The sequence below is a fragment of the Salvelinus alpinus genome, chromosome 2 (genome assembly GCF_045679555.1).
Source record: "Salvelinus alpinus chromosome 2, SLU_Salpinus.1, whole genome shotgun sequence".
NCBI classification, from domain to species: domain Eukaryota; kingdom Metazoa; phylum Chordata; class Actinopteri; order Salmoniformes; family Salmonidae; genus Salvelinus; species Salvelinus alpinus.
The window spans coordinates 97266183-97285371 of NC_092087.1; the positions used below are offsets into that span (position 1 = coordinate 97266183).

Genomic DNA, 19189 nt, shown 5'->3' on the forward strand with positions numbered 1-19189 from the left:
AGTAGTACTATTACAGCTGTACTGTATAGAGGAGTGTTATATCAGTAACTAGTAGTACTACTACAGCTGTACTGTATAGAGGAACAGTGTGTTATATCAGTAACTAGTAGTACTACTACAGCTGTACTGTATAGAGGAACAGTGTGTTATATCAGTAACTAGTAGTACTACTACAGCTGTACTGTATAGAGGAACAGTGTGTTATATCAGTAACTAGTAGTACTACTACAGCTGTACTGTATAGAGGAGTGTTATATCAGTAACTAGTAGTACTACTACAGCTGTACTGTATAGAAGAACAGTGTGTTATATCAGTAACTAGTAGTACTACTACAGCTGTACTGTATAGAGGAGTGGTATATCAGTAACTAGTAGTACTACTACAGCTGTACTGTATAGAGGAGTGTTATATCAGTAACTAGTAGTACTACTACAGCTGTACTGTATAGAGGAACAGTGTGTTATATCAGTAACTAGTAGTACTACTACAGCTGTACTGTATAGAGGAGTGTTATATCAGTAACTAGTAGTACTACTACAGCTGTACTGTATAGAGGAGTGTTATATCAGTAACTAGTAGTACTATTACAGCTGTACTGTATAGAGGAGTGTTATCAGTAACTAGTAGTACTATTACAGCTGTACTGTATAGAGGAGTGTTATATCAGTAACTAGTAGTACTATTACAGCTGTACTGTATAGAGGAGTGTTATATCAGTAACTAGTAGTACTACTACAGCTGTACTGTATAGAGGAACAGTGTGTTATATCAGTAACTAGTAGTACTACTACAGCTGTACTGTATAGAGGAACAGTGTGTTATATCAGTAACTAGTAGTACTACTACAGCTGTACTGTATAGAGGAACAGTGTGTTATATCAGTGACTAGTAGTACTACTACAGCTGTACTGTATAGAGGAGTGTTATATCAGTAACTAGTAGTACTACTACAGCTGTACTGTATAGAGGAACAGTGTGTTATATCAGTAACTAGTAGTACTACTACAGCTGTACTGTATAGAGGAACAGTGTGTTATATCAGTAACTAGTAGTACTACTACAGCTGTACTGTATAGAGGAGTGTTATATCAGTAACTAGTAGTACTATTACAGCTGTACTGTATAGAGGAGTGTTATATCAGTAACTAGTAGTACTATTACAGCTGTACTGTATAGAGGAACAGTGTGTTATATCAGTAGCTAGTAGTACTATTACAGCTGTACTGTATAGAGGAACAGTGTGTTGTATCAGTAACTAGTAGTACTATTACAGCTGTACTGTATAGAGGAGTGTTATAGCAGTAACTAGTAGTACTATTACAGCTGTACTGTATAGAGGAACAGTGTGTTGTATCAGTAACTAGTAGTACTATTACAACTGTACTGTATAGAGGAACAGTGTGTTATATCAGTAATTAGTAGTACTACTACAGCTGTACTGTATAGAGGAACAGTGTGTTATATCAGTAACTAGTAGTACTATTACAGCTGTACTGTATAGAGGAGTGTTATATCAGTAACTAGTAGTACTACTACAACTGTACTGTATAGAGGAGTGTTATATCAGTAATTAGTAGTACTACTACAGCTGTACTGTATAGAGGAACAGTGTGTTATATCAGTAACTAGTAGTACTATTACAGCTGTACTGTATAGAGGAGTGTTATATCAGTAACTAGTAGTACTACTACAGCTGTACTGTATAGAGGAACAGTGTGTTATATCAGTAACTAGTAGTACTACTACAGCTGTACTGTATAGAGGAACAGTGTGTTATATCAGTAACTAGTAGTACTACTACAGCTGTACTGTATAGAGGAACAGTGTGTTATATCAGTGACTAGTAGTACTACTACAGCTGTACTGTATAGAGGAGTGTTATATCAGTAACTAGTAGTACTACTACAGCTGTACTGTATAGAGGAACAGTGTGTTATATCAGTAACTAGTAGTACTACTACAGCTGTACTGTATAGAGGAACAGTGTGTTATATCAGTAACTAGTAGTACTACTACAGCTGTACTGTATAGAGGAGTGTTATATCAGTAACTAGTAGTACTATTACAGCTGTACTGTATAGAGGAGTGTTATATCAGTAACTAGTAGTACTATTACAGCTGTACTGTATAGAGGAACAGTGTGTTATATCAGTAGCTAGTAGTACTATTACAGCTGTACTGTATAGAGGAACAGTGTGTTGTATCAGTAACTAGTAGTACTATTACAGCTGTACTGTATAGAGGAGTGTTATAGCAGTAACTAGTAGTACTATTACAGCTGTACTGTATAGAGGAACAGTGTGTTGTATCAGTAACTAGTAGTACTATTACAACTGTACTGTATAGAGGAACAGTGTGTTATATCAGTAATTAGTAGTACTACTACAGCTGTACTGTATAGAGGAACAGTGTGTTATATCAGTAACTAGTAGTACTATTACAGCTGTACTGTATAGAGGAGTGTTATATCAGTAACTAGTAGTACTACTACAACTGTACTGTATAGAGGAGTGTTATATCAGTAATTAGTAGTACTACTACAGCTGTACTGTATAGAGGAACAGTGTGTTATATCAGTAACTAGTAGTACTATTACAGCTGTACTGTATAGAGGAGTGTTATATCAGTAACTAGTAGTACTACTACAGCTGTACTGTATAGAGGAACAGTGTGTTATATCAGTAACTAGTAGTACTACTACAGCTGTACTGTATAGAGGAACAGTGTGTTGTATCAGTAACTAGTAGTACTATTACAACTGTACTGTATAGAGGAACAGTGTGTTATATCAGTAATTAGTAGTACTACTACAGCTGTACTGTATAGAGGAACAGTGTGTTATATCAGTAACTAGTAGTACTATTACAGCTGTACTGTATAGAGGAGTGTTATATCAGTAACTAGTAGTACTACTACAGCTGTACTGTATAGTGGAACAGTGTGTTATATCAGTAACTAGTAGTACTACTACAGCTGTACTGTATAGAGGAACAGTGTGTTATATCAGTAACTAGTAGTACTACTACAGCTGTACTGTATAGAGGAACAGTGTGTTATATCAGTAACTAGTAGTACTACTACAGCTGTACTGTATAGAGGAGTGTTATATCAGTAACTAGTAGTACTACTACAGCTGTACTGTATAGAAGAACAGTGTGTTATATCAGTAACTAGTAGTACTACTACAGCTGTACTGTATAGAGGAGTGGTATATCAGTAACTAGTAGTACTACTACAGCTGTACTGTATAGAGGAGTGGTATATCAGTAACTAGTAGTACTACTACAGCTGTACTGTATAGAGGAACAGTGTGTTATATCAGTAACTAGTAGTACTACTACAGCTGTACTGTATAGAGGAGTGTTATATCAGTAACTAGTAGTACTACTACAGCTGTACTGTATAGAGGAGTGTTATATCAGTAACTAGTAGTACTATTACAGCTGTACTGTATAGAGGAGTGTTATATCAGTAACTAGTAGTACTACTACAGCTGTACTGTATAGAGGAACAGTGTGTTATATCAGTAACTAGTAGTACTACTACAGCTGTACTGTATAGAGGAACAGTGTGTTATATCAGTGACTAGTAGTACTACTACAGCTGTACTGTATAGAGGAGTGTTATATCAGTAACTAGTAGTACTACTACAGCTGTACTGTATAGAGGAACAGTGTGTTATATCAGTAATTAGTAGTACTACTACAGCTGTACTGTATAGAGGAACAGTGTGTTATATCAGTAACTAGTAGTACTATTACAGCTGTACTGTATAGAGGGGTGTTATATCAGTAACTAGTAGTACTACTACAACTGTACTGTATAGAGGAGTGTTATATCAGTAATTAGTAGTACTACTACAGCTGTACTGTATAGAGGAACAGTGTGTTATATCAGTAACTAGTAGTACTATTACAGCTGTACTGTATAGAGGAGTGTTATATCAGTAACTAGTAGTACTACTACAGCTGTACTGTATAGAGGAACAGTGTGTTATATCAGTAACTAGTAGTACTACTACAGCTGTACTGTATAGAGGAACAGTGTGTTATATCAGTAACTAGTAGTACTACTACAGCTGTACTGTATAGAGGAACAGTGTGTTATATCAGTAACTAGTAGTACTACTACAGCTGTACTGTATAGAGGAGTGTTATATCAGTAACTAGTAGTACTACTACAGCTGTACTGTATAGAAGAACAGTGTGTTATATCAGTAACTAGTAGTACTACTACAGCTGTACTGTATAGAGGAGTGGTATATCAGTAACTAGTAGTACTACTACAGCTGTACTGTATAGAGGAGTGTTATATCAGTAACTAGTAGTACTACTACAGCTGTACTGTATAGAGGAACAGTGTGTTATATCAGTAACTAGTAGTACTACTACAGCTGTACTGTATAGAGGAGTGTTATATCAGTAACTAGTAGTACTACTACAGCTGTACTGTATAGAGGAGTGTTATATCAGTAACTAGTAGTACTATTACAGCTGTACTGTATAGAGGAGTGTTATCAGTAACTAGTAGTACTATTACAGCTGTACTGTATAGAGGAGTGTTATATCAGTAACTAGTAGTACTATTACAGCTGTACTGTATAGAGGAGTGTTATATCAGTAACTAGTAGTACTACTACAGCTGTACTGTATAGAGGAACAGTGTGTTATATCAGTAACTAGTAGTACTACTACAGCTGTACTGTATAGAGGAACAGTGTGTTATATCAGTAACTAGTAGTACTACTACAGCTGTACTGTATAGAGGAACAGTGTGTTATATCAGTGACTAGTAGTACTACTACAGCTGTACTGTATAGAGGAGTGTTATATCAGTAACTAGTAGTACTACTACAGCTGTACTGTATAGAGGAACAGTGTGTTATATCAGTAACTAGTAGTACTACTACAGCTGTACTGTATAGAGGAACAGTGTGTTATATCAGTAACTAGTAGTACTACTACAGCTGTACTGTATAGAGGAGTGTTATATCAGTAACTAGTAGTACTATTACAGCTGTACTGTATAGAGGAGTGTTATATCAGTAACTAGTAGTACTATTACAGCTGTACTGTATAGAGGAACAGTGTGTTATATCAGTAGCTAGTAGTACTATTACAGCTGTACTGTATAGAGGAACAGTGTGTTGTATCAGTAACTAGTAGTACTATTACAGCTGTACTGTATAGAGGAGTGTTATAGCAGTAACTAGTAGTACTATTACAGCTGTACTGTATAGAGGAACAGTGTGTTGTATCAGTAACTAGTAGTACTATTACAACTGTACTGTATAGAGGAACAGTGTGTTATATCAGTAATTAGTAGTACTACTACAGCTGTACTGTATAGAGGAACAGTGTGTTATATCAGTAACTAGTAGTACTATTACAGCTGTACTGTATAGAGGAGTGTTATATCAGTAACTAGTAGTACTACTACAACTGTACTGTATAGAGGAGTGTTATATCAGTAATTAGTAGTACTACTACAGCTGTACTGTATAGAGGAACAGTGTGTTATATCAGTAACTAGTAGTACTATTACAGCTGTACTGTATAGAGGAGTGTTATATCAGTAACTAGTAGTACTACTACAGCTGTACTGTATAGAGGAACAGTGTGTTATATCAGTAACTAGTAGTACTACTACAGCTGTACTGTATAGAGGAACAGTGTGTTATATCAGTAACTAGTAGTACTACTACAGCTGTACTGTATAGAGGAACAGTGTGTTATATCAGTGACTAGTAGTACTACTACAGCTGTACTGTATAGAGGAGTGTTATATCAGTAACTAGTAGTACTACTACAGCTGTACTGTATAGAGGAACAGTGTGTTATATCAGTAACTAGTAGTACTACTACAGCTGTACTGTATAGAGGAACAGTGTGTTATATCAGTAACTAGTAGTACTACTACAGCTGTACTGTATAGAGGAGTGTTATATCAGTAACTAGTAGTACTATTACAGCTGTACTGTATAGAGGAGTGTTATATCAGTAACTAGTAGTACTATTACAGCTGTACTGTATAGAGGAACAGTGTGTTATATCAGTAGCTAGTAGTACTATTACAGCTGTACTGTATAGAGGAACAGTGTGTTGTATCAGTAACTAGTAGTACTATTACAGCTGTACTGTATAGAGGAGTGTTATAGCAGTAACTAGTAGTACTATTACAGCTGTACTGTATAGAGGAACAGTGTGTTGTATCAGTAACTAGTAGTACTATTACAACTGTACTGTATAGAGGAACAGTGTGTTATATCAGTAACTAGTAGTACTATTACAGCTGTACTGTATAGAGGAGTGTTATATCAGTAACTAGTAGTACTACTACAACTGTACTGTATAGAGGAGTGTTATATCAGTAATTAGTAGTACTACTACAGCTGTACTGTATAGAGGAACAGTGTGTTATATCAGTAACTAGTAGTACTATTACAGCTGTACTGTATAGAGGAGTGTTATATCAGTAACTAGTAGTACTACTACAGCTGTACTGTATAGAGGAACAGTGTGTTATATCAGTAACTAGTAGTACTACTACAGCTGTACTGTATAGAGGAACAGTGTGTTGTATCAGTAACTAGTAGTACTATTACAACTGTACTGTATAGAGGAACAGTGTGTTATATCAGTAATTAGTAGTACTACTACAGCTGTACTGTATAGAGGAACAGTGTGTTATATCAGTAACTAGTAGTACTATTACAGCTGTACTGTATAGAGGAGTGTTATATCAGTAACTAGTAGTACTACTACAACTGTACTGTATAGAGGAGTGTTATATCAGTAATTAGTAGTACTACTACAGCTGTACTGTATAGAGGAACAGTGTGTTATATCAGTAACTAGTAGTACTATTACAGCTGTACTGTATAGAGGAGTGTTATATCAGTAACTAGTAGTACTACTACAGCTGTACTGTATAGAGGAACAGTGTGTTATATCAGTAACTAGTAGTACTACTACAGCTGTACTGTATAGAGGAACAGTGTGTTATATCAGTAACTAGTAGTACTACTACAGCTGTACTGTATAGAGGAACAGTGTGTTATATCAGTAACTAGTAGTACTACTACAGCTGTACTGTATAGAGGAGTGTTATATCAGTAACTAGTAGTACTACTACAGCTGTACTGTATAGAAGAACAGTGTGTTATATCAGTAACTAGTAGTACTACTACAGCTGTACTGTATAGAGGAGTGGTATATCAGTAACTAGTAGTACTACTACAGCTGTACTGTATAGAGGAGTGGTATATCAGTAACTAGTAGTACTACTACAGCTGTACTGTATAGAGGAACAGTGTGTTATATCAGTAACTAGTAGTACTACTACAGCTGTACTGTATAGAGGAGTGTTATATCAGTAACTAGTAGTACTACTACAGCTGTACTGTATAGAGGAGTGTTATATCAGTAACTAGTAGTACTATTACAGCTGTACTGTATAGAGGAGTGTTATATCAGTAACTAGTAGTACTACTACAGCTGTACTGTATAGAGGAACAGTGTGTTATATCAGTAACTAGTAGTACTACTACAGCTGTACTGTATAGAGGAACAGTGTGTTATATCAGTAACTAGTAGTACTACTACAGCTGTACTGTATAGAGGAGTGTTATATCAGTAACTAGTAGTACTACTACAGCTGTACTGTATAGAGGAGTGTTATATCAGTAACTAGTAGTACTACTACAGCTGTACTGTATAGAGGAACAGTGTGTTATATCAGTAACTAGTAGTACTACTACAGCTGTACTGTATAGAGGAGTGTTATATCAGTAACTAGTAGTACTACTACAGCTGTACTGTATAGAGGAGTGTTATATCAGTAACTAGTAGTACTATTACAGCTGTACTGTATAGAGGAGTGTTATCAGTAACTAGTAGTACTATTACAGCTGTACTGTATAGAGGAGTGTTATATCAGTAACTAGTAGTACTTTTACAGCTGTACTGTATAGAGGAGTGTTATATCAGTAACTAGTAGTACTACTACAGCTGTACTGTATAGAGGAACAGTGTGTTATATCAGTAACTAGTAGTACTACTACAGCTGTACTGTATAGAGGAACAGTGTGTTATATCAGTAACTAGTAGTACTACTACAGCTGTACTGTATAGAGGAACAGTGTGTTATATCAGTGACTAGTAGTACTACTACAGCTGTACTGTATAGAGGAGTGTTATATCAGTAACTAGTAGTACTACTACAGCTGTACTGTATAGAGGAACAGTGTGTTATATCAGTAACTAGTAGTACTACTACAGCTGTACTGTATAGAGGAACAGTGTGTTATATCAGTAACTAGTAGTACTACTACAGCTGTACTGTATAGAGGAGTGTTATATCAGTAACTAGTAGTACTATTACAGCTGTACTGTATAGAGGAGTGTTATCAGTAACTAGTAGTACTATTACAGCTGTACTGTATAGAGGAACAGTGTGTTATATCAGTAACTAGTAGTACTACTACAGCTGTACTGTATAGAGGAGTGTTATATCAGTAACTAGTAGTACTATTACAGCTGTACTGTATAGAGGAGTGTTATCAGTAACTAGTAGTACTACTACAGCTGTACTGTATAGAGGAGTGTTATATCAGTAACTAGTAGTACTATTACAGCTGTACTGTATAGAGGAGTGTTATCAGTAACTAGTAGTACTATTACAGCTGTACTGTATAGAGGAACAGTGTGTTATATCAGTAACTAGTAGTACTACTACAGCTGTACTGTATAGAGGAACAGTGTGTTATATCAGTAACTAGTAGTACTACTACAGCTGTACTGTATAGAGGAACAGTGTGTTATATCAGTAACTAGTAGTACTACTACAGCTGTACTGTATAGAGGAGTGTTATATCAGTAACTAGTAGTACTACTACAGCTGTACTGTATAGAGGAACAGTGTGTTATATCAGTAACTAGTAGTACTACTACAGCTGTACTGTATAGAGGAGTGTTATATCAGTAACTTGTAGTACTACTACAGCTGTACTGTATAGAGGAGTGTTATATCAGTAACTAGTAGTACTATTACAGCTGTACTGTATAGAGGAGTGTTATCAGTAACTAGTAATACTATTACAGCTGTACTGTATAGAGGAGTGTTATATCAGTAACTAGTAGTACTATTACAGCTGTACTGTATAGAGGAGTGTTATATCAGTAACTAGTAGTACTACTACAGCTCTACTGTATAGAGGAACAGTGTGTTATATCAGTAACTAGTAGTACTACTACACTGTACTGTATAGAGGAACAGTGTGTTATATCAGTAACTAGTAGTACTACTACAGCTGTACTGTATAGAGGAACAGTGTGTTATATCAGTGACTAGTAGTACTACTACAGCTGTACTGTATAGAGGAGTGTTATATCAGTAACTAGTAGTACTACTACAGCTGTACTGTATAGAGGAACAGTGTGTTATATCAGTAACTAGTAGTACTACTACAGCTGTACTGTATAGAGGAACAGTGTGTTATATCAGTAACTAGTAGTACTACTACAGCTGTACTGTATAGAGGAGTGTTATATCAGTAACTAGTAGTACTATTACAGCTGTACTGTATAGAGGAGTGTTATCAGTAACTAGTAGTACTATTACAGCTGTACTGTATAGAGGAACAGTGTGTTATATCAGTAACTAGTAGTACTACTACAGCTGTACTGTATAGAGGAACAGTGTGTTATATCAGTAACTAGTAGTACTACTACAGCTGTACTGTATAGAGGAACAGTGTGTTATATCAGTAACTAGTAGTACTACTACAGCTGTACTGTATAGAGGAACAGTGTGTTATATCAGTAACTAGTAGTACTACTACAGCTGTACTGTATAGAGGAGTGTTATATCAGTAACTAGTAGTACTACTACAGCTGTACTGTATAGAGGAACAGTGTGTTATATCAGTAACTAGTAGTACTACTACAGCTGTACTGTATAGAGGAGTGTTATATCAGTAACTAGTAGTACTACTACAGCTGTACTGTATAGAGGAGTGTTATATCAGTAACTAGTAGTACTATTACAGCTGTACTGTATAGAGGAGTGTTATCAGTAACTAGTAGTACTATTACAGCTGTACTGTATAGAGGAGTGTTATATCAGTAACTAGTAGTACTATTACAGCTGTACTGTATAGAGGAGTGTTATATCAGTAACTAGTAGTACTACTACAGCTGTACTGTATAGAGAAACAGTGTGTTATATCAGTAACTAGTAGTACTACTACAGCTGTACTGTATAGAGGAGTGTTATATCAGTAACTAGTAGTACTACTACAGCTGTACTGTATAGAGGAGTGTTATATCAGTAACTAGTAGTACTATTACAGCTGTACTGTATAGAGGAACAGTGTGTTGTATCAGTCCGGTATCTAACCCTGTTCTGTCTCTCCTGTCTGTAGGACCAGTATGATGGTATTGATAAACACACCCAGTCAGGACTGGATCTGGTGGACCGATACGTCAAGTTTGTCAGAGAACGGACCGAGATAGAACAGAACTACGCCAAGCAACTCAGGTGTCTGTCTGTCTGTCTGTCTGTCTATCTGTCTGTGCAGTGTGCCTGTCTACCTGTCTGTCTGTGTCTGTGCAGTGTGTCTGTCTGTCTGTCTGTCCCTCTGTGCAGTTTGTGTGTCTGTCTGTATGTGCATTGTGTGTGTCTGTCTGTATGTGCATTGTGTCTGTCTGTCTGTGCAGTGTGTCTGTCTGTGCAGTGTGTCTGTCTGTGCAGTGTGTCTGTCTGTGCAGTGTGTCTGTCTGTCTGGTCAGTGTGTCTGTCTGTCTGGTCAGTGTGTCTGTCTGGTCAGTGTGTCTGTCTGTATGTGCATTGTGTCTGTCTGTGCATTGTGTCTGTCTGTGCATTGTGTCTGTCTGTGCAGTGTGTCTGTCTGTGCAGTGTGTCTGTCTGTCTGTGCAGTGTGTCTGTCTGTCTGTGCAGTGTGTCTGTCTGTGCAGTGTGTCTGTCTGTCTGTCTGTGCAGTGTGTCTGTCTGTCTGTCTGTGCAGTGTGTCTGTCTGTCTGGTCAGTGTGTCTGTCTGTCTGGTCAGTGTGTCTGTCTGTCTGTGCAGTGTGTCTGTCTGGTCAGTGTGTCTGTCTGTCTGTGCAGTGTGTCTGTCTGGTCAGTGTGTCTGTCTGTCTGTGCAGTGTGTCTGTCTGTCTGTGCAGTGTGTCTGTCTGTGCAGTGTGTCTGTCTGTCTGTCTGTGCAGTGTGTCTGTCTGTCTGTCTGTGCAGTGTGTCTGTCTGTCTGTCTGTGCAGTGTGTCTGTCTGTCTGTCTGTGCAGTGTGTCTGTCTGTCTGTCTGTGCAGTGTGTCTGTCTGTCTGGTCAGTGTGTCTGTCTGTCTGGTCAGTGTGTCTGTCTGGTCAGTGTGTCTGTCTGTCTGTGCATTGTGTCTGTCTGTGCATTGTGTCTGTCTGTGCAGTGTGTCTGTCTGTCTGTGCAGTGTGTCTGTCTGTCTGTGCAGTGTGTCTGTCTGTGCAGTGTGTCTGTCTGTCTGTGCAGTGTGTCTGTCTGTCTGTGCAGTGTGTCTGTCTGTCTGTCTGTGCAGTGTGTCTGTCTGTCTGTCTGTGCAGTGTGTCTGTCTGTCTGTGCAGTGTGTCTGTCTGTCTGGTCAGTGTGTCTGTCTGGTCAGTGTGTCTGTCTGTCTGTGCAGTGTGTCTGTCTGTCTGTGCAGTGTGTCTGTCTGTGCAGTGTGTCTTTCTGTCTGTGCATTGTGTCTGTCTGTCTGTGCAGTGTGTCTGTCTGTCTGTCTGTGCAGTGTGTCTGTCTGTCTGTCTGTGCAGTGTGTCTGTCTGTCTGTCTGTGCAGTGTGTCTGTCTGTCTGTCTGTGCAGTGTGTCTGTCTGTCTGTCTGTGCAGTGTGTCTGTCTGTCTGTCTGTGCAGTGTGTCTGTCTGTCTGTCTGTGCAGTGTCTGTCTGTCTGTCTGTGCAGTGTGTCTGTTGTCTGTCTGTGCAGTGTGTCTGTCTGTCTGTCTGTGCAGTGTGTCTGTCTGTGCAGTGTGTGTCTGTGTGTCTGTCTGTGCAGTGTGTCTGTGTATTTTAATTAGTTGTTAGAATGTAACCCTGACATTCTCTCTCCCTCTCAGAAACCTCTCCAAGAAATACCTTAAACGAGGCAGCAAAGAGGAGCAGGAGTGCGGGTGAGCTGTCTGTCTGTCTGTGTCTGTCTGTCTGTCTGTCTGTCTGTCTGTCTGTCTGTCTGTCTGTCTGTCTCGCTCTCTCTCCTTCTCTGTCTGTTTATCTGTCTGTCTGTCTGTCTGTCTGTCTGTCTGTCTGTCTGTCTGTCTGTCTGTCTGTCTGTCTGTCTGTCCTCTCTCTAATCAGTTAGTGATTATCAGATGAACGCTGTGCTTATCCTTTGTCACTCGTGTTTGTCTTAGTCTTAGACAGACAGATTTATTTGTCCCACCAATCACATACAACTCTTTACCCCTGTTTCCTGGAAGTGAACCAATAACATTCTGTCTTGTTGCCCCTCCACCTGCAGGTTCACCAATCACCAGTCGTTCCAGGACATTGTGAATGAGCTGAATGACTATGCGGGCCAGAGAGAGCTGATAGCAGAGAACATGATGACTGGAATCTGTGTAGAACTCACCAAATACCTTCAGGACCTCAAACAAGAACGCAAAACAGTGAGGGAGAGAGAGAGGGAGGGAGGGAGATAACATCACTGACATGTTGAACTCACTTTGATGTTGTCTAACTAATCTCTCTCTCTCCCCTCCTCTCCCCTCTTCCTCCCCTCCTCCTGCCTCCCCTCTCCCCTCTTCCTCCCCTCCCCTCTCCCCTCTTCCTCTCCCCTCCTCCTCCCCTCCCCACAGTACCTGGCCGATGCCAAAAAAGCTCAACAGAACTTGGAGATCAGTTTTAAACAGCTAGAGAATGTGAGTTTCTGTGTGTGTGTGATTGAGAGTGACGTGTTATAATCCCAATAACCCACGGTTCCCCAACCGTCGGCCCGCGGGTGGTTTTGATTGGCCCCCCCCAAGTTTTCTGAGGAAAATGTATTTATTTGTTGAATGTTAATTGTTGGACAAATCAAATGTATTTATTAAGTCCTTCTTACATCAGCTGATATCTCAAAGTGCTGTACAGAAACCCAGCCTAAAACCCCAAACAGCAAGCAATGCAGGGGTAGAAGCACAGTGGCTAGGAAAAACTCCCTAGAAAGGCCAAAACCTAGGAAGAAACCTAGAGAGGAACCAGGCTATGAGGGGTGGCCAGTCCTCTTCTGGCTGTGCCGGGTGGAGATTATAACAGAACATGGCCAAGATGTTCAAATGTTCATAAATGACCAGCATGGTCAAATAATAATAATCACAGTAGTGCAACAGGTCAGCACCTCAGGAGTAAATTTCAGTTGGCTTTTCATAGCCGATCATTAAGAGTATCTCTACCGCTCCTGCTGTCTCTAGAGAGTTGAAAACAGCAGATCTGGGACAGGTAGCACGTCCAGTGAACAGGTCAGGGTTCCATAGCCGCAGGCAGAACAGTTGAAACTGGAGCAGCAGCACGGCCAGGTGGACTGGGGACAGCAAGGAGTCATCATGCCAGGTAGTCCTGAGGCATGGTCCTAGGGCTCAGGTCCCCCGAGAGAGAGAAGGAGAGACTTAAATTCAAACAGGATACTGGATAAGACAGGAGAAATACTCCATATATAACAGACTGACCCTAGCCCCCCGACACATAAACCACTGCAGCATAAGCACTGGAGGCTGAGACAGGAGGGGTCGGGAGACACTGTGGCCCCATCCGATGATACCCCCGGACAGGGCCAAACAGGCAGGATATAACCACACCCACTTTGCCAAAGCACAGCCCCCGCACCACTAGAGGGATATCTTCAACCACCAACTTACCATCCTGAGACAAGGCCGAGTATAGCCCACAAAGATCTCCGCCACGGCACAACCCAAGAGGGGGAGCCAACCCAGACAGGAAGACCACGTCAGTGACTCAACCCACTCAAGTGATGCACCACTCATAGGGACGGCATGGAAGAGCACCAGTAAGCCAGTGACTCAGCCCCTGTAACAGGGTTAGAGGCAGAGAATCCCAGCAGCACCAGGAAGCCAGTGACTCAGCCCCTGTAACAGGGTTAGAGGCAGAGAATCCCAGCAGCACCAGGAAGCCAGTGACTCAGCCCCTGTAACAGGGTTAGAGGCAGAGAATCCCAGCAGCACCAGGAAGCCAGTGACTCAGCCCCTGTAACAGGGTTAGAGGCAGAGAATCCCAGCAGCACCAGGAAGCCAGTGACTCAGCCCCTGTAACAGGGTTAGAGGCAGAGAATCCCAGCAGCACCAGTAAGCCAGTGACTCAGCCCCTGTAACAGGGTTAGAGGCAGAGAATCCCAGCAGTACCAGGAAGTCAGTGACTCAGCCCCTGTAACAGGGTTAGAGGCAGAGAATCCCAGCAGTACCAGGAAGTCAGTGACTCAGCCCCTGTAACAGGGTTAGAGGCAGAGAATCCCAGCAGTAGCAGGAAGTCAGTGACTCAGCCCCGGTAACAGGGTTAGAGGCAGAGAATCCCAGCAGTACCAGGAAGTCAGTGACTCAGCCCCTGTAACAGGGTTAGAGGCAGAGAATCCCAGCAACACCAGGAAGTCAGTGACTCAGCCCCTGTAACAGGGTTAGAGGCAGAGAATCCCAGCAGTACCAGGAAGTCAGTGACTCAGCCCCTGTAACAGGGTTAGAGGCAGAGAATCCCAGCAGTACCAGGAAGTCAGTGACTCAGCCCCTGTAACAGGGTTAGAGGCAGAGAATCCCAGCAGTAGCAGGAAGTCAGTGACTCAGCCCCTGTAACAGGGTTAGAGGCAGAGAATCCCAGCAGCACCAGGAAGCCAGTGACTCAGCCCCTGTAACAGGGTTAGAGGCAGAGAATCCCAGCAGCACCAGGAAGCCAGTGACTCAGCCCCTGTAACAGGGTTAGAGGCAGAGAATCCCAGCAGCACCAGGAAGCCAGTGACTCAGCCCCTGTAACAGGGTTAGAGGCAGAGAATCCCAGCAGCACCAGGAAGCCAGTGACTCAGCCCCTGTAACAGGGTTAGAGGCAGAGAATCCCAGCAGCACCAGGAAGTCAGTGACTCAGCCGCTGTAACAGGGTTAGAGGCAGAGAATCCCAGCAGCACCAGGAAGCCAGTGACTCAGCCCCTGTAACAGGGTTAGAGGCAGAGAATCCCAGCAGCACCAGGAAGTCAGTGACTCAGCCGCTGTAACAGGGTTAGAGGCAGAGAATCCCAGCAGCACCAGGAAGCCAGTGACTCAGCCCCTGTAACAGGGTTAGAGGCAGAGAATCCCAGCAGCACCAGTAAGCCAGTGACTCAGCCCCTGTAACAGGGTTAGAGGCAGAGAATCCCAGCAGCACCAGGAAGTCAGTGACTCAGCCCCTGTAACAGGGTTAGAGGCAGAGAATCCCAGCAGCACCAGTAAGCCAGTGACTCAGCCCCTGTAACAGGGTTAGAGGCAGAGAATCCCAGCAGCACCAGGAAGTCAGTGACTCAGCCCCTGTAACAGGGTTAGAGGCAGAGAATCCCAGCAGCACCAGGAAGTCAGTGACTCAGCCCCTGTAACAGGGTTAGAGGCAGAGAATCCCAGCAGCACCAGTAAGCCAGTGACTCAGCCCCTGTAACAGGGTTAGAGGCAGAGAATCCCAGCAGCACCAGTAAGCCAGTGACTCAGCCCCTGTAACAGGGTTAGAGGCAGAGAATCCCAGCAGCACCAGGAAGCCAGTGACTCAGCCCCTGTAACAGGGTTAGAGGCAGAGAATCCCAGCAGCACCAGGAAGTCAGCTCCAAGTGATTTACATTGTTGGAAATCTGTCCCCAAGTATTCCCTCACCCAATAGAGAGACCTGATCGTATATAAATGTAAGCGAGGTTTGAAATGATTGTTTTAGTCAACAATTCTATCTGTTTGGGCTTCTTGCGGTCAATATGCAGTCTACAAATGATGTGTAAATATGTTCCGGCCCCCTGACCGTCCGTCTGCTCAGGAAGAAATCGGCCCGTGTTTGAATCTAGTAGATGATCCCTGCTATAACCCTTACTCAACCAAGTCTCATAATATCAGACAAAGTACTCTCTAACTGTGTGTGTGTGTGTGTGTGTGTGTGTGGTGTGTGTGGTGTGTGTGGTGTGTGTGGTGTGTGTGTGTGTGTGTGTGTGCAGACTAAGAGGCGTTTTGCCAAGGAGTGGGGCGAGGCAGAGAAAGCCACACAGCAAGCAGAGAAGATTGAGAACGACACAAACGCCATCAAAGCAGATGTTGAGAAGGTACACACTCACATTACCTCAACGTTCATAGATACCAATAATACAGGTGTGTGTCCAGGTGAAGCAGCATATATACCAGTTAATACAGGTGTGTTTCCAGGTGAAGCAGCATGTATACCAGTTAATACAGGTGTGTTTCCAGGTGAAGCAGCATGTATACCAGTTAATACAGGTGTGTGTTGTCCAGGTGAAGCAGCATATATACCAGTTAATACAGGTGTGTTTCCAGGTGAAGCAGCATATATACCAGTTAATACAGGTGTGTGTCCAGGTGAGGCAGCATACGTACCTGTATACCAGTTAATACAGGTGTGTGTCCAGGTGAAGCAGCATGTATACCAGTTAATACAGGTGTGTGTCCAGGTGAAGCAGCATATATACCAGTTAATACAGGTGTGTGTCCAGGTGAAGCAGCATGTATACCAGTTAATACAGGTGTGTGTCCAGGTGAAGCAGCATGTATACCAGTTAATACAGGTGTGTGTCCAGGTGAAGCAGCATATATACCAGTTAATACAGGTGTGTGTCCAGGTGAAGCAGCATGTATACCAGTTAATACAGGTGTGTGTCCAGGTGAAGCAGCATATATACCAGTTAATACAGGTGTGTGTCCAGGTGAAGCAGCATATATACCAGTTAATACAGGTGTGTTTCCAGGTGAAGCAGCATATATACCAGTTAATACAGGTGTGTGTCCAGGTGAAGCAGCATGTATACCAGTTAATACAGGTGTGTGTCCAGGTGAAGCAGCATATATACCAGTTAATACAGGTGTGTGTCCAGGTGAAGCAGCATATATACCAGTTAATACAGGTGTGTGTCCAGGTGAGGCAGCATACGTACCTGTATACCAGTTAATACAGGTGTGTGTCCAGGTGAAGCAGCATATATACCAGTTAATACAGGTGTGTGTCCAGGTGAAGCAGCATATATACCAGTTAATACAGGTGTGTGTCCAGGTGAAGCAGCATATATACCAGTTAATACAGGTGTGTTTCCAGGTGAAGCAGCATATATACCAGTTAATACAGGTGTGTGTCCAGGTGAAGCAGCATATATACCAGTTAATACAGGTGTGTGTCCAGGTGAAGCAGCATATATACCAGTTAATACAGGTGTGTTTCCAGGTGAAGCAGCATATATACCAGTTAATACAGGTGTGTGTCCAGGTGAAGCAGCATGTATACCAGTTAATACAGGTGTGTGTCCAGGTGAAGCAGCATACGTACCTATATACCAGTTAATACAGGTGTGTGTCCAGGTGAAGCAGCATATATACCTAGTTAATACAGGTGTGTGTCCAGGTGAAGCAGCATACGTACCTATATACCAGTTAATACAGGTGTGTGTCCAGGTGAAGCAGCATGTATACCAGTTAATACAGGTGTGTGTCCAGGTGAAGCAGCATGTATACCAGTTAATACAGGTGTGTGTGTCCAGGTGAAGCAGCATACGTACCTGTATACCAGTTAATACAGGTGTGTTTCCAGGTGAAGCAGCATACGTACCTGTATACCAGTTAATACAGGTGTGTGTCCAGGTGAAGCAGCATATATACCAGTTAATACAGGTGTGTGTCCAGGTGAAGCAGCATATATACCAGTTAATACAGGTGTGTGTCCAGGTGAAGCAGCATGCGTACCTGTATACCAGTTAATACAGGTGTGTGTCCAGGTGAAGCAGCATATATACCAGTTAATACAGGTGTGTGTCCAGGTGAAGCAGCATGCGTACCTGTATACCAGTTAATACAGGTGTGTGTTGTCCAGGTGAAGCAGCATGCCCATGTGAAGACACACACAGCGGAGGAGTGCAGGAACGACTACGCCGCCCAGCTCCAGAAATACAACAAGGAACAGAACACCTTCTACTACACAGAGATACCGCACCTGTTTAATGTAACTTTACCTACTGATCTGTCTCCACACGTTGTGTGTGTGTGTGTGTGTGTGTGTGTGAGATATATATATATATATATACAGTTGAAGTCGGAAGTTTACATACACTTAGGTTGGAGTCATTAAAACTTGTTTTTCAACCATTCCACAAATTTCTTGTTAACAACTATAGTTTTGGCAAGTCGGTTAGGACATCTACTTTGTGCATGACACAAGTCATTTTTCCAACAATTGTTTACAGACAGATTATTTCACTTATAATTCACTGTATCACAATTCCAGTGGGTCAGAAGTTTACATACACTAAGTTGACTGTGCCTTTAAACAGCTTGGAAAATTCCAGAAAATGATGTCATGGCTTTAGAAGCTTCTGATAGGGTAATTGACATTATTTGAGCCAATTGGAGGTGTACCTTTGGATGTATTTCAAGGCCTACCTTCAAACTCAGTGCCTCTACGCTTGACATCATGGGAAAATCAAAAGAAATCATCAAAGACTTCATAAAAAAGAATTGTGGACCTACACAAGTCTGGTTCATCCTTGGGAGCAATTTCCAAACGCCTGAAGGTACCACGTTCATCTGTACAAACAATAGTACGCAAGTATAAACACCATGGGACCACACAGCCGTCATACCACTCAGGAAGGAGACGCGTTCTGTCTCCTAGAGATGAACGTACTTTGGTGCGAAAGGTGAAAATCAATCCCAGAACAAAAGCAAAGAACCTGTGAAGATTCTGGGGGAAACGGGTACAAAAGTATCTATATCCACAGTAAAACAAGTCCTATATCAACAACCTGAAAGGCCGCTCAGCAAGGAAGAAGCCACTGCTCCAAAACCGCCATAAAAAAGCCAGACTACGGTTTGCAACTGCACAGGGGGTCAAAGATTGTACTTTTTGGAGAAATGTTCTCTGGTCTGATGAAACAAAAATAGAACTGTTTGGCCATAATTACCTTTGTTATGTTTGGAGGAAAAAGGGGGAGGCTTGCAAGC

At 41.6% G+C, this 19189-nt stretch overlaps 1 protein-coding gene across 5 annotated transcripts in view; it reads left to right on the forward strand.

The window, feature by feature from the left end:
* Positions 1–19189, forward strand: part of LOC139568353 (cdc42-interacting protein 4 homolog) — an 89480-nt gene that overhangs the window by 40154 nt on the left and 30137 nt on the right. For all 5 annotated transcript variants that reach the window (XR_011673587.1, XR_011673586.1, XR_011673584.1 and 2 more), the window contains exons 2-7: positions 10425–10540; positions 12107–12160; positions 12508–12655; positions 12845–12907; positions 16189–16293; positions 18063–18191. Coding sequence is in view for 1 of the 5 variants with exons in the window: in XM_071390122.1 (XP_071246223.1) it covers positions 10425–10540; positions 12107–12160; positions 12508–12655; positions 12845–12907; positions 16189–16293; positions 18063–18191 (615 nt within the window). In the remaining 4 variants the exon portion in view is untranslated. The remainder of the gene's footprint in view (positions 1–10424; positions 10541–12106; positions 12161–12507; positions 12656–12844; positions 12908–16188; positions 16294–18062; positions 18192–19189) is intronic.